Below are 13115 nucleotides of genomic sequence, written 5' to 3'. Positions count from 1 at the left end.
ATCCCAGGCCTCACTCAGTAGGTTAAGGATCCAGCACTGCCATGAGCTGTGGTGGAGGTCACAGATGCAGCTCAGATCCACATTGCTGTGGCTATGGTGTAGGCCAGTAGCTACAGCTCTGATTTGATCCCTAGCCTGGGAACTTCCATATGCCGCGGGCGTGGCCATAAAAAGATCAATTAATTAATTAATACTTTTTAAAGAAAACACAGTAGGTCTCTTGTGGTGCAGTTGGTTAAGGAACTGCCATTTGCCACATCAGCAGCCTGGGTCACTGCTGTGGTACAGGTTTGATCCTTGGCCTGGGAACTTCCCCATGCTATGGCACTACAACAAAAAAAAAAAGAGGAGTTCCCGTTGTGGCGCAGTGGTTAATGAATCCGACTATGAACCATGAGGTTGCGGGTTCGATCCCTGCCCTTGCTCAGCGGGTTAACAATCTGGCGTTGCCGTGAGCTGTGGTGTAGGTCACAGACGCGGCTCAGATCCTGCGTTGCTGTGGCTCTGGCGTAGGCTGGCAGCCACAGCTCCAATTCAACCCCTAGCCTAGGAACCTCCATATGCCGCGGGAGTGGCCCAAGAAATGGCAAAAAAGACAAAAAAAAAAAAAAAGAAAAGAAAAGAAAACACAGACTAGTATCTTCATTACCTTGGGGTTTCTTAAACAGGACTCAGAAAGTACTAGCCACAAGGGAAAAATATTGAAAAATCAGACTACATTAAAATTGTAAATTTCTGTTTAACAAAAGAACTCATTAAGAAAGTAAAAAGGCAGGCCAAAGAACAGAGAAGATATGTGTAATACATATACATATTAAATAAAGGCATTATAAAGAACATCTACAGATTAGTAAGAAAAAGGCAGTGAAGTCAATTTAAAAAAAGACTTGGGCAGAGTTCCTGTAGTGGCGCAGCAGAAACAAATCTGACTAGGAACCATGAGGTTGAGGGTTTGATCCCTGGCCTCACTTAGTGGGTTAAGGATCTGGCACTGCCGTGAGCTATGGTGTAGGCCGCAGACACGGTTCAGATCTGGCATTGCTGTGGCTGTAGCATAAGCCAGTTGCAACAGCTCCAATTAGCCCCTTAGCTTGGGAACCTCCCTATGCTGCGGGTGAGGCCCTAAAAAGACAAAAGAGAGAGAAAAAAAAAAAAAAAAAGACTTGGGCAGGTAATTTACAAAAGAAGCTAGTGAAAGAGCTATAGAAATACAAAAAGATATTCAACTTTATCAATCATCAGATAAATCAAATTGAAAGCACAATATCACAAAACACCCATAAGAATGGCTAAAATGAAAGTAATAATACCAAGTTTGGTAAGGTTGTAAAGTAACTAGAACTCTCATGTGCTGCTGTTGCAAGAATATATTTGTACACTTAAAATCTCTCCTAGTTACACACCCAATAGAAATAAGCATAGGAGTTCCCTTTGTGGCGCAGTGGTTAACGAATCCGACTAGGAACTATGAGGTTGCGGGTTCAATCCCTGGCCTTGCTCAGTGGGTTAAGGACCTGGCATTGCCGTGAGCTGTGGTGAAGGCTGCAGATGCAGCTCGGATCTGGCATTGCTGTGGCTGTGGCTTAGGCCGGTGGCTACAGCTCTGATTAGACCCCTACCCTGGGAACCTCCATATGCCGCGGGAGTGGCCCTAGAAAAGGCAAAAAGACAAAAAAAAAAAAAAAAAAGCATATATGTTCAAAAGACATGTTAAAGATTGTTCACTGAAGCATTATTTATAATAGTAAAAACTGGAAACAATCCAAAAGTTATTAACCATAGAATGGATAAATACATGTAAGTTGTATTATAACCATGTGATGGAAAAACATTTATAACATGGATAAATCTCAGAAAGAATGTTGAGTGAAAGAAGCCAAATACAAAAAGTATACAATATATGATTCCATTTATATAAATTCAAAGACAGTAAAAACCAATCTATGGTGTTAGAAGTCAGAATAATAGTGGTTACCACCGAAAGGGAGTTGTAGTGATCGGTGGCCTGGGATTGTGGTGATGCTCTACTATCAGAACTAGGTACTGGGTATCCTGCAGTGACGTTTTGTGAGAATTTACTGAACTGAACATTTAAGATCTCTATATGTAAATTAAACTTTTTTAAAAAGTTTACATTAAAAAAAGACAACAGAATCAATATACTAGAGAGGAAGGAGTTAAAAATACTAAGGACAAGATGATGTATGGTACTAGATTAGAACTGGACAAATCAGGGCAATCACAATGCAAGTGGACCTTCGATTCCCTGGTCCAGATGCCAACACAGAAAATTAAAAAGAAGGGCTTGCTGGTAGATAGAGAAGACAAGCCACTAAAGAAATGGTTCACCAAAATGCTTTAGAAGAGCAGAGACTACATCTGTTTTACTCACCAATGTATTCAGGATCTAGCACAGTGTTTCTTTTCACACTTAGGTGATCAATAAACTCTTACAGAAATAAAGAAGAGAGGTTAAAGGGAGAGATGGGAACTGCAGAGGGGTCAAGGGCTGAATCAAGATTTTAATTATACATGGGCATTCCCATTGTGGCTCAGTGGTAATGAACACAACCAGTAACCATGAGAATGTGGGTTCAATCCCTGGCCTCGCTCAGTGGGTTAAGTATCTGGCATTGCCGTGAGCTGTGATGTAGGTTGCAGACATGGCTCAGATCCTGTGTTGCTTTGGCACAGGTTGGCAGCTGCAGCTCCAATGGGACCCCTAGACCCCTGGCCTAGGAATTTCCATGTGCTGCAGGTGAGGCCCTATAAAGCAAAAAAAGAAGAAAGAAAGAAAGAGAGAGAGAGAGAGAGAGAGAGAGAGAAAGGAAGAAAGAAAGAAAGAAAGAAAGAAAGAAAGAAAGAAAGAAAGAAAAGAAAAAAAAAACCTCAAATAAATGATCTAATGTAAAAAGATTTTAATTATACACAATAACATAGAATAACAATAGTTGATGACTAAAACAACTGAAATGGATGAGGATTTCACTAAAATGAAAGACAGAAAGAGAGAGCAGAGTACAGAAATCTGGAAAATGCCAGGCATTCCAATAATGACTAAAACAATTAAGGAGAGACAGGAAAAAATATTAAGAAGTCAAGAGGCGAACTGAGAAAGGTCGTTAGTGACTTTCTGCTGAGAAGGTTTAAAGGAATGGCTGAGGTAAGAGATGAAAAAAGCTAAGGAATAAGGAATTCCACTAAGGAATAAATGGCTGGTAAGGAAGTGAAGGCAAAAAATGTAGAGAACTAATTTTTACAAGTTCGATAAAGGAAAACAGGAAAAAAAGCTAAAAGAGATGGCATGGTTGTGGTAATGTGCTCTAGGATGGGGAATCTGAAGTGGTCTAAGGGTCCCAAAGGAAGGATGGAACAGAAACAAGAGCACAAATGGGTTGAATTAAGTAAGAAAGGGATATCTTGTCCTGTGAAGCAGAAGTGGAGATGGAGAAAAAGGTGAGAGAAAAGCACTGGGTCAGAGATGTATACAGTCATACCCATTTTTAGCTGCCCCACAGCACAGGGAGCTCCCAGGCCAAGGGATCAGATCCAAGCTGCATTCTTGACCCAAGCCGAAACTGAGACAACGCTGGATCCCCAACCTACTGTGCCAAACTGGGGATCAAACCCACGTCCCAGCACTCCCAAGACACCACCAATCCCGTTGTGCCACAGTGGGAGCTCCATCATTCCCATTCTTAAAAGAGGAAGAAAAAGAAAACCTCTCCCAAAGTCTAAGTCATTCCCACCAATGGAATACCAACAGGAACACCACAAATTCTGCTTGGGTGTGCTGCGCTATATCCTGATAGACAATGCACTCCTAAGGAGAGGAAGCCAGACTGACCCATCTCTCTATCTGGCTCAGCTTAGCCTGGCATAAACACCAGCACACAGAGGCTCCCAGTACATGTTACTGGGAGGAAGTGTGAGCAGGTAAGCAGGACCAGAGATGACTAAATGCCTCATACAGGCTGATATTTCTCCTATAAGAAGAGCAATGACACTAAGGAACACCGCTAGCTAAAGCCAAGAATCCACACTGAGTCATCCATAGGATCTTCCAGGGAGGAACCCTGAGATGAGTCCTATCATTGTAATTACTGTCCCAAGAGAACCGTACCATACACTGGCGTCTTCCCTGGCAGGATGACGATAATGAGCTGCAGCCCTGAGTAGGTGTTCTTGAGATGCCGGAACATGGGCTCCACGCTGTCTGCCCCCTGCGCATATTTGCAAAAGCAAGGCTGGCCCTGGATAGGCATCCCTGCATCCTTGGAAATCTTCCGCAGCTGGTCCGTGAAGTTCCTGCAGCACAAGTACGGTCATGACAGGAAGCAGTAAGTTCCACTTAAATACCCCTGACCAAATGCCTCCGTTTTAGGTGTTGAGCATAATGACAGGTACTGACAGATTCTAAGATGAGTGAGACATCATCATATCCAGTAAAAAAACACATTTATAGTTGGGTAGGATAAGAAAGAGCTTGCTAAATATTCAGTGGTATAAGTAGAGAGCTGAGGGAGCCCAGAGAAGGGACCTGTGGGAACGAATTCTCGGTTCTCCACCTTGTCCCCCTCAAGCAGGCAGTTCTGTGCTCTAAGTCTGTAACAATAGGAAGATGCCCAAGAGGAAGCCCTCTGTGCTCAAATTAAAATAAATGTTTCCAACAATGATCAGAGCACAGGAGATGCTCAGTAAAAATGAGATGCTCCTCCCCTACTGGTTCTTTGAAGCCTGAGAGCAAATAATTAAACAAGCTTCTTTCTTTTGGCTTTAGAGCTTTACCCTAGGAAAGAAAGACAAAGTTGGAATAGAGGATACACATGCAGTACATTTAAAAAAAAAATCAGGCTAGGAGTTCCTGTCATGGCGCAGTGGTTAACGAATCTGACTAGAAACCATGAGGTTGTGGGTTTGATCCCTGGCCTTGCTCAGAAGGTTAAGGATCGGGCATTGCCGTGAACTCTGGTGTAGGTTGCATATGCGGCTCGGATCCCAAGTTGCTGTGGCTCTGGTGTAGGCTGGCGGCTATAGCTCTGATTCGACCCCTAGTCTGGGAACCTCCATATGCTGTGGAGCGGACCTAGAAAAGGCAAAAAGACAAAAAAAAAAAAAAAAAAAATCAAGCTACATAAATAAAATGACAGACTGAAAAGGACAACAGGAAATCAATTTGTGAAAATCCTGCACTTAGATTAAAAGTAACAAAGTATGAATAGAGAATAAAAGCAATTGTTTGGAGGATGTTATTATATAGCATATAAATCAGTATAATAGATTCAAAAGCCTACGCAATGAAAAAACACGTTTTATCACTTATTTAATAAAAAAAAACAAATAAATACAATACTGTTGTATAAAATTTCAAATCACTTATATACATATAAGTATAGAAAATATATAAGTTGATAGGAAGGTTATAATAATTCATGATAGTGGCTGCATCAGCAAGGAGGAATAGGGAGTTCCCTTGTGGCATAGTGGGTTAAGGATCTGGCATTGTCACTGCAGCGGCTTGGGTCACAACTATGGCATGGGTTCAATCATTTTCATATGTCATGGGCACAGCCAAAAAAAAAGATGGGAGGTACAGGACTAGGATGGAAAATATAAAGGAATTCAAATTTTTCTGTAATATTTTATCTACTTTTTTAAAAAAGGTAAAATAGAGGAGCTCCCATCGTGGCTCAGCAGTAATGAACCCAACTAGTATCCATGAGGATACAAGTTCAACCCCTGGCCTTGTTCAGTAGGTTGGGGATCCAGCGTTGCCATGAGCTGTGGTGTATGTCACAGACACAGCCTGGATCCTGTGTTGCTGCAGCTATGGCTCCAATGTGACCCCTAGACTGGGAACTTCCATATGCTGTGGGTGTGGCCCTAAAAAGACAAAAAAAAAAAAAAAAAGATAAAATAAATATGACAATATTTTGGATGATGGACACACAGATCATGGATGTTTGCCGTATTAGTCTATATTTTTAAAATTTTTTTCAAAGTAAATGTTAAAATAAAATATACAACCTACTACTTCATGTAAAGAAGAGCCAGAACTCTGATGGACTACTAACAATGTTTCTTCCACTTTTCTGCTTTGTATACATCTGTAGTATAGCCAGTAAAAAAACCAATGTGGGAGTTCCCTGGTGACCTAGTGGTTAAAGACTCAGTGCTGTCACTGCTGTGGCTAGGGTTACTGCTATGGCTCGAGTTTGACCCCTGGCTGGGGAACTTCCGCATGCCTTGGCCAAAAAAAAAAAGAAAAAGCCGATGTGTTACTGGATTTCATTAATAAGTGGGTCTCTACTTCAAGGAAAGTGGTACTCCCGGGGGATAAACAAGATCCTACTGTACAGCATAGAAAACTATATTCAAAGTCTTATAATAAACCATAATAAATATCTTTTAAAAAGATTGTGCATATATATGCATAAGTGAATCACTTTGCTGTACAGCAGAAACTGATACAACATTGTAAATCAACTATACTTCAATTTAAAAAAGAAAGAAAGAAAGTAGTGTCTTCATGTCTTCTATTACCAGATCATGCCTGGGATATTATGTCCAATGCTGGGGCCACAAAGTGTTAAGAGAATACTAGGATGGGAAAGTCTTAAAACCCCATCCTAAATGTGATATAGCTGACGTTAACAGGGCCTCTTTAGCTGGAGGAAAAATTCTGAGAGTTGACCTTATTAGGAGTCTCTTATCCATTGCCAATTACCAGTTTCTCCACCTCCATGGCCACCTTCATCCCTTCCCCTTATGTCTCAGTGGAAAGGATGGCCTGTTCTGTGTTCGGGATCCCATTCTCTCATACACATGTAGGAACTATGCTCTATTTCCTTTCCTTAGTTTCTCTGTGTTCTGTTTTCAGCCTCTGTTCACTATGCACATTCTTCCTCAACCATCTTATTTATTCACTGTCAGAGCTAAAAACTCGCAGATCTTAATCTTTAACCCAGAATCACATGTTACTTGGTACCACTGACCCAGGTATACAAGTCACATTTTTACCTCCTACATCTAGAGATCACTGCAGGAAAGGGTTGTCTAATGAAGTGACTCCTTCCAACTCTGAGATTCTAGGTTTATCAGTTTCTGTACCCCAAAATATCCAAAACGATAAGTTGTTTCTCAAAAGAACTATAGAGGGGAAGGACATGGGAATGGGAGAGAAGAGAACAGAGCTACCAACAAGGCGACACAAAGGCCCAGAGCTGAGAGCCTTTCTAATATTGCTAAAGGCCAGCCCTCCAAAACTTGGCCAAGGCTAAGAGCAGCCTGGCCTAAATGAAGCTAAAATCCCAAGAACCTTGGAAAGGAGGCAAGAAAAAGCCATTTAGGAGAAACTGTAATTGTGATTGAGGTAGCTGTGTATCTGTGAGGGGAGAAGGGAGAAGGAAGGCCACAGTCCCCACATTCTTCAGGGACTGCTATAACTAACTCTTATGAAAAAATCCCAAGGCCAGCTAAACCTACCAGGGCACACATCTCTACTAGTTCGCATCACTGCCCAAAGTAGATAGCTCCACCAGTTCTTCGTCAGCCCCAGAGTGCACTGACCTTACTCCAGATTCAGAGAAAACAAGAAGCCACTACTTCGAAAGATTGCAAGAATACTGAACTACACACTTTTAAATGGGTATATTTTGTGGTAGTTGAAATATATCTCAATAAAGCTGTTTAAAAAAAAAAAAAGACTACAAGGGAAAGGTCAGTGACTTATTCGCTCCGTCACTCACTCAAGATCATCACTACACTAACTCATTCCTTAAAACCATTTGGCTATTATCACCTTCTTCACAGCTGTCATCTATTCCCAGCCCCTCAGCCATAGGTGACTTAGAGGCCCTCATAACTCATGTTCACCTAATTCAAGTCACTTGGACCTGACTGAACAAATTCTTTGTACAGGAAAGCACAGCTCAGAGTACCAGCTAAACTTTATTTCCAATTAGGAATGTAAGCTTTGAAACCGCTAATCTGATCCCAATCTGACACTTTCTTGATATGCAAATCTTATACAAGTTACTTAACCTCTTTGAGTCTCAGTCTCCTGAAAATGGAAATACCACCACCTACTCACTGTGAAGATGAAATAAGAGAACAAAAAATTAGGTACAATGTTGGCATAAACATTATAGTCATCACTACTACTGTTTACTACCAATGTTAATAATTATAACAATAAAATAATTGAGGTCTCCCTTAGGAGATTCATGCCCTGAGAACATCATCTCTGACACAGATACGGCTCCTTATTGAGACTCCTGACTACAAATGGACAAAAGAGAAGCAGGCAGAAGTTTGAGCCAGATAGCACAGGGGATCAGAGTCAAGAGTCAGAGAGGAGACCTCAGAACAAATCTTGGCCCCTTGGGAGAAGAGGAAGTCAGGCAGCTCTTGGGACCTTCCCACCCTTCCACCCATAAACCCAACCCTCCTTACTTGAGCACCTCTTCTCGACACTGTTTTTGGGGTGCGAAGCAAGCGATGGCCCAGACTTTGATCTCAATTCCATTGTAGAACTGCTTCCCCCGCATGTCCCAGACACCCTGATTGGGTGTGGCAATGGCCCGGTTCTAAGGACAGGCAGAGGGGGCGCCCAGGTGAGCCTCAGTAAAGTCAGGTGGGTAGGGGAGCAAAGGCCCCTGGTTATACAACCCAACCTCCGCCCACATGCCCCAGAGATGTTGTCTGGCCCTGACCCTGCTCACCCGGCCGCCGTACTGCAAGATGGGCGCCGGCAGCACTCGCCCTGTCACTTCCGTCATGTCATCCTTCACCTTGATCCCAAATTCTTGGATGTAGGGATCTAGGTTGTAGCTGGCATTCTTCATCTGCAAGACCAAAGAAGAGAATCTTAAGAGAGAAGTAGCCTTGCAATACTTCTCACCCTCTGGGTCCCAAGCAGAAAACCCTGAAAAGCAGCTGAGGCCAGCAAGGGATAGCCCTAAAAAAGGGGCGGGAAGTGGAAGATGAGGCAAGTGGGAATGGATAACACAGGGAAGTAATACAGGAGGGAAAAAGATATAGGAAGAATAGGAAGCAAAGTAGCTCCAGGGTCAAGAAGCAAGAGCAGTCCTACGGAGTCCTAGGCAACAAATCCAAACTTGTGCTTTCCTAAGAGTCCTGCCAAGGCAGAAAGGCCTCTATGCTCCCAGGGACCCCAATGACTGGGCAACAAAGCATACATTTCTCTGCAGCCCCACTGACCAGGCGGCTGATCTCCTCCTGTCTGTCTGGGGCCGACCTAGCTGTGGCCTTTATCATGGTTGAAGTCTGGTTGTCAGTCAGCTTCTTAATGCAGCGCTGCCCAGCCACAATGTTACAGACCTAAGGAAATGAGAACAGGTAGTGCTGGCTTCAGTATAGTCCACCCTGTACCCCGAGCCCCACAGTAAGGGAAGAGAACTTAGCTATCAGTTCTAGGAAATGGACTACAAAATCCCTTGTTCATAGACAGGTAAGTTACAAAATATCCATGTGTGATACAAAGGCAATATAGTCACTTCGTGACTAAGACCCTGGGATCCAGAGCCAGGTCTCTGCTCAGGTTTCACATGTCAAATGGGGAGAATGGTCTGGAGACTAAATACAGTGCTAAAAGAACCAAGTACAGTTCTAGAACATAGTAAACATTCAGTAAGCTGTAGCAAAAAATATTTTTTTACCAAAGAACCCATTCTAGAGCTCTTGTGAATACTAAAAAAACTCAATATGCACACACTGGATTCCTAGCAGTAGGCAGCTTTCCAGTGGTAGCAGGCAGTCAGTTGCTTTTGCCCACAACACACCAGGAGAACTAGTGGTGGCTCCTAATTCTTCAGCTCCAGCCTAAAGGTGATCATTGAGCCCTTAGACTACAGAAATCACTGTTTCTGTTGGCTGACAGTGTCCTCTGTTGGTGTAAGGAACATCCTACCACCTGTTCCTCTATCCTGGGCCCAAGAGAACACAACGGAGATCAGAAAAAACTTTCTAGTGATATATGAAATTCTACTGCCCAATATACATATTCAAGAATCTGTAAATAGGAAGACTTTTGGCAGAGTAGAGAGAGCCAACAGGTTTGGACGACTTGATTTTGAAGGCCAGCTTTGCCAATTCTAGATGATGTTACCTTGGGCAGAATTCTTAGCCACTAACATTCTGCTTCTTTAATTCTAGTCATGGGGAAAAATACTGGCTGTCTTTTGAAGCTGTTGTGAGGATTTAGATGAAATGAAATGTAAAACTTGCTCCCACAGGGCCAATACTCAGTAAGTACTGGTTCTCTTCTTAATTTCCAGAGTTCATGCTGAACAATGGTAGGGAAAACCAGGACAAAACCGCCTGGTTTTCAACAAATACACAAATTAGTCAATACACTTAATGAAAATCCAGAATTGTTAAAATTTATAAAGTTGCCCTCTTGAAGGCAACTTAAGTTGTAGCACTCTTTACAGATGATTTCAACAACGAAATCAAACTAGGAAAAAGACTAAAGCAGGGATGTGGAGAAATCGAATCCCCTCTGTGTTGCTGGTGAGAATATAAAATGGTACAGCTGCTGTGGAAAATAGTACAGTGACACCTCAAAAAATTAAACACAGAATTACCATATGATCCAATAATTCCACTTCTGTGTATGTACTCAAAAGAAGTGAAAGCAGGGACTAGAACAAGTATTTGTCCATCTATAATCATAGCAACATTATTCGTAACAGCTAGAAGGTGAAAGCAACCCAAGTGTTCACCGATGAATGAATGAATGGATAAACAAAATGCAGTACATATATAACACACACACACACCCAAAGTATTCAGCCTTAAAAAGGAAGGGAATCCTGATGTATGCTATAATATAGCATGAACCTCGAGGATGTCACGCTAAGTGAAATGGGCCAGTTAAAAAAGGCATATATTGGGAGTTCCCATCGTGGCGCAGTGGTTAATGAATCCAACTAGGAACCATGAGGTTGCGGGTTCGGTCCCTGCCCTTGCTCAGTGGGTTAACATCTGGCAGCGTTGCCGTGAGCTGTGGTGTAGGTTGCAGACGCGGCTCGGATCCCGCGTTGCTGTGGCTCTGGCGTAGGCCAGTGGCTACAGCTCCGATTGGACACCTAGCATGGGAACCTCCACATGCCGCGGGAGCGGCCCAAGAAATAGCAAAAAAAGACAAAAAAAAAATTAAAAAAAAAAGGCATATATTATATAATTCCGTTCATATGAAATGTCCAGAATACACAAACCACAGAGACAGAAGCAGATCAGTGATTAGCAGGGGCTATGAAGAGGGCAGAAGGAACGGTAAGTGACCATTACTGGCTATGGGCTTTCTTATAGGGATAATGAAAATGTTTCAAAATCTGACAATGGGGAGTTCCTGTTGCGGCTCAGCAGTAACAAATCTATGAAGACTCAGGTTCCATCCCTGGCCTTGCTCAGTGGGTTAGGGATCCAGCTGTGGTATACGTCACAGACACAGCTTGGATCCTGCACTGCTGTGGCTGTAGCACAGGCTGGCACCTGCAGCTCTGACTGGACCCCTAGCCTGGGAAATTACATACGCCGCAGCACGGCCCTTAAAAAAAAAAGGCAAAAAAAAAAATTGACAATGCTAATAGTTGTGCAACTCTGTGAATATACTAAAAACCACTGAATTACACATTTCAAGGTGGTGAATTTTATGGTATGTGAATTATATCTCAGTAAAGCTATTCTTGAAAAAAAAATTATTACCTACAATAGTCTATGTGATGTGATCTCTCTCCAAAATCATGTATTACTTTTCCCCTCATACACTACATGCCAGCCACTGCGTCCTTCAGTCTCTCAAGAAGAGCCAAACTCCCTGCTGCTTTAGCACCTTTGTACTTGCTATTTAACTCTTCCATGGAAGGCTCTTCCTTCAGGCTGTAGTAAGGTTGGTTCTATCTCATAATTTGGGATTCAGCACAAGTGTCTCCTAAAAGAGGACCTCCCTGACCACAATAATTAAAGTGCCTCTACAACCCCACCTTTACGTCTATCCCCCAACCTGTTTTCTTCTTCTTCTATTCTTTCTTTTTTTTTTGGCCACGCCCACAGGATGTGCAAATTCCCCAGCCAGGGATCAAACCCACACCACAGCAGTGACAACACAGGATCCTTAACTACTAGGCCATCAGGGAATCCTGTTTTATAATTCTTATAACACTTACCACCATCTGAAACTATCTGATTTGTTAATTTAATATCTATTTCCCCCTTCGAGATTGTAAGCTCCATGACAGCAGGGACCTGGTCTGTCTTGTTAATCTCTAAATTCTCAGCACCTAAGAGTATATGACACATGGTAGGAGCTCAATAAATATTTGTTAAATAAACAAGCAACACGGAGATCCCGTAGTGGCTCAGTGGTAATGAACACAACTAGGCCATGAGAATGCAGGTTTGATCGTTAGCCTTGCTCAGTGGGTTAAGGATCCATCGTTGCTGTGAGCTGTGGTGTATGTCAGAGTTGAGGCTTGGATCCTGCATTGTTGCAGCTGTGGTGTAGGCACTTCTGATTCGACCCCTAGCCTGGGAACTTCCATACGCTGCAGGTGTGGTCCCTAAAAAGCCAAAAATAAAATAAAATAAAATAAAAGAGAGAGAGAGAGATTCTGATTCAGTTTGTCTAGATGGAACCCAAGATTTTGCGTTTCAAACAAGCTCTCAGGTGGAAGTTCTCTGGTGGTCTAGTGGTTGGAAATTTGTACTTTCACTGCTGTGGCCTGAGTTTGATCCCTGGTCTAGGAACTGAGATTCCACATCAAGCTGCTGCACACTGCAGCCAAAAAACACCCCCCAAAAATCCCAAAACCCTGAACAAGCTCTTAGGTAAATACCTGTGCTCTTGGTCCACTGACCAGACTTTGAGCAGCACTGGACTAGACAGTGAAGCAACCAGCATAGTTTCTCAGATATTTTGGCTGGTGTATAAAAAACCAAACACAACCCAGTGGTTCTCCATTTGCATTCTATGACTTAAAGAGTGTTATTATTCTTTCTTTAATTGCAGGATTTCAAAGGTCTGCTGAAGCATAAAAATATGACAAATCTTGGGGCTAAAATTTTTTCAAAAAAGTTGATCATTGGAGAAG

The 13115-nt window shown here is 42.5% G+C and overlaps 1 protein-coding gene across 4 annotated transcripts in view; it reads right to left on the bottom strand.

The window, feature by feature from the left end:
• AGO1 (argonaute 1, RISC catalytic component) overlaps window positions 1-13115 on the bottom strand; it is a 38374-nt gene that overhangs the window by 13392 nt on the left and 11867 nt on the right. For 3 of the 4 annotated variants that reach the window (XR_001309295.2, XM_005665209.3, XM_021093293.1), the window contains 4 exons: window positions 9223-9342; window positions 8715-8846; window positions 8455-8588; window positions 4124-4308 (listed from right to left, as the gene is read on the bottom strand). Coding sequence is in view for 3 of the 4 variants with exons in the window: in XM_005665209.3 (XP_005665266.1) it covers window positions 4124-4308; window positions 8455-8588; window positions 8715-8846; window positions 9223-9342 (571 nt within the window). In the remaining variant the exon portion in view is untranslated. 4 annotated transcript variants of the gene reach the window in all.

The sequence above is a fragment of the Sus scrofa genome, chromosome 6, assembly GCF_000003025.6.
Source record: "Sus scrofa isolate TJ Tabasco breed Duroc chromosome 6, Sscrofa11.1, whole genome shotgun sequence".
NCBI classification, from domain to species: Eukaryota; Metazoa; Chordata; class Mammalia; order Artiodactyla; family Suidae; genus Sus; species Sus scrofa.
Note: the sequence above shows the minus strand (reverse complement) of the source record. Positions and strands in the feature narration are given on the sequence as shown.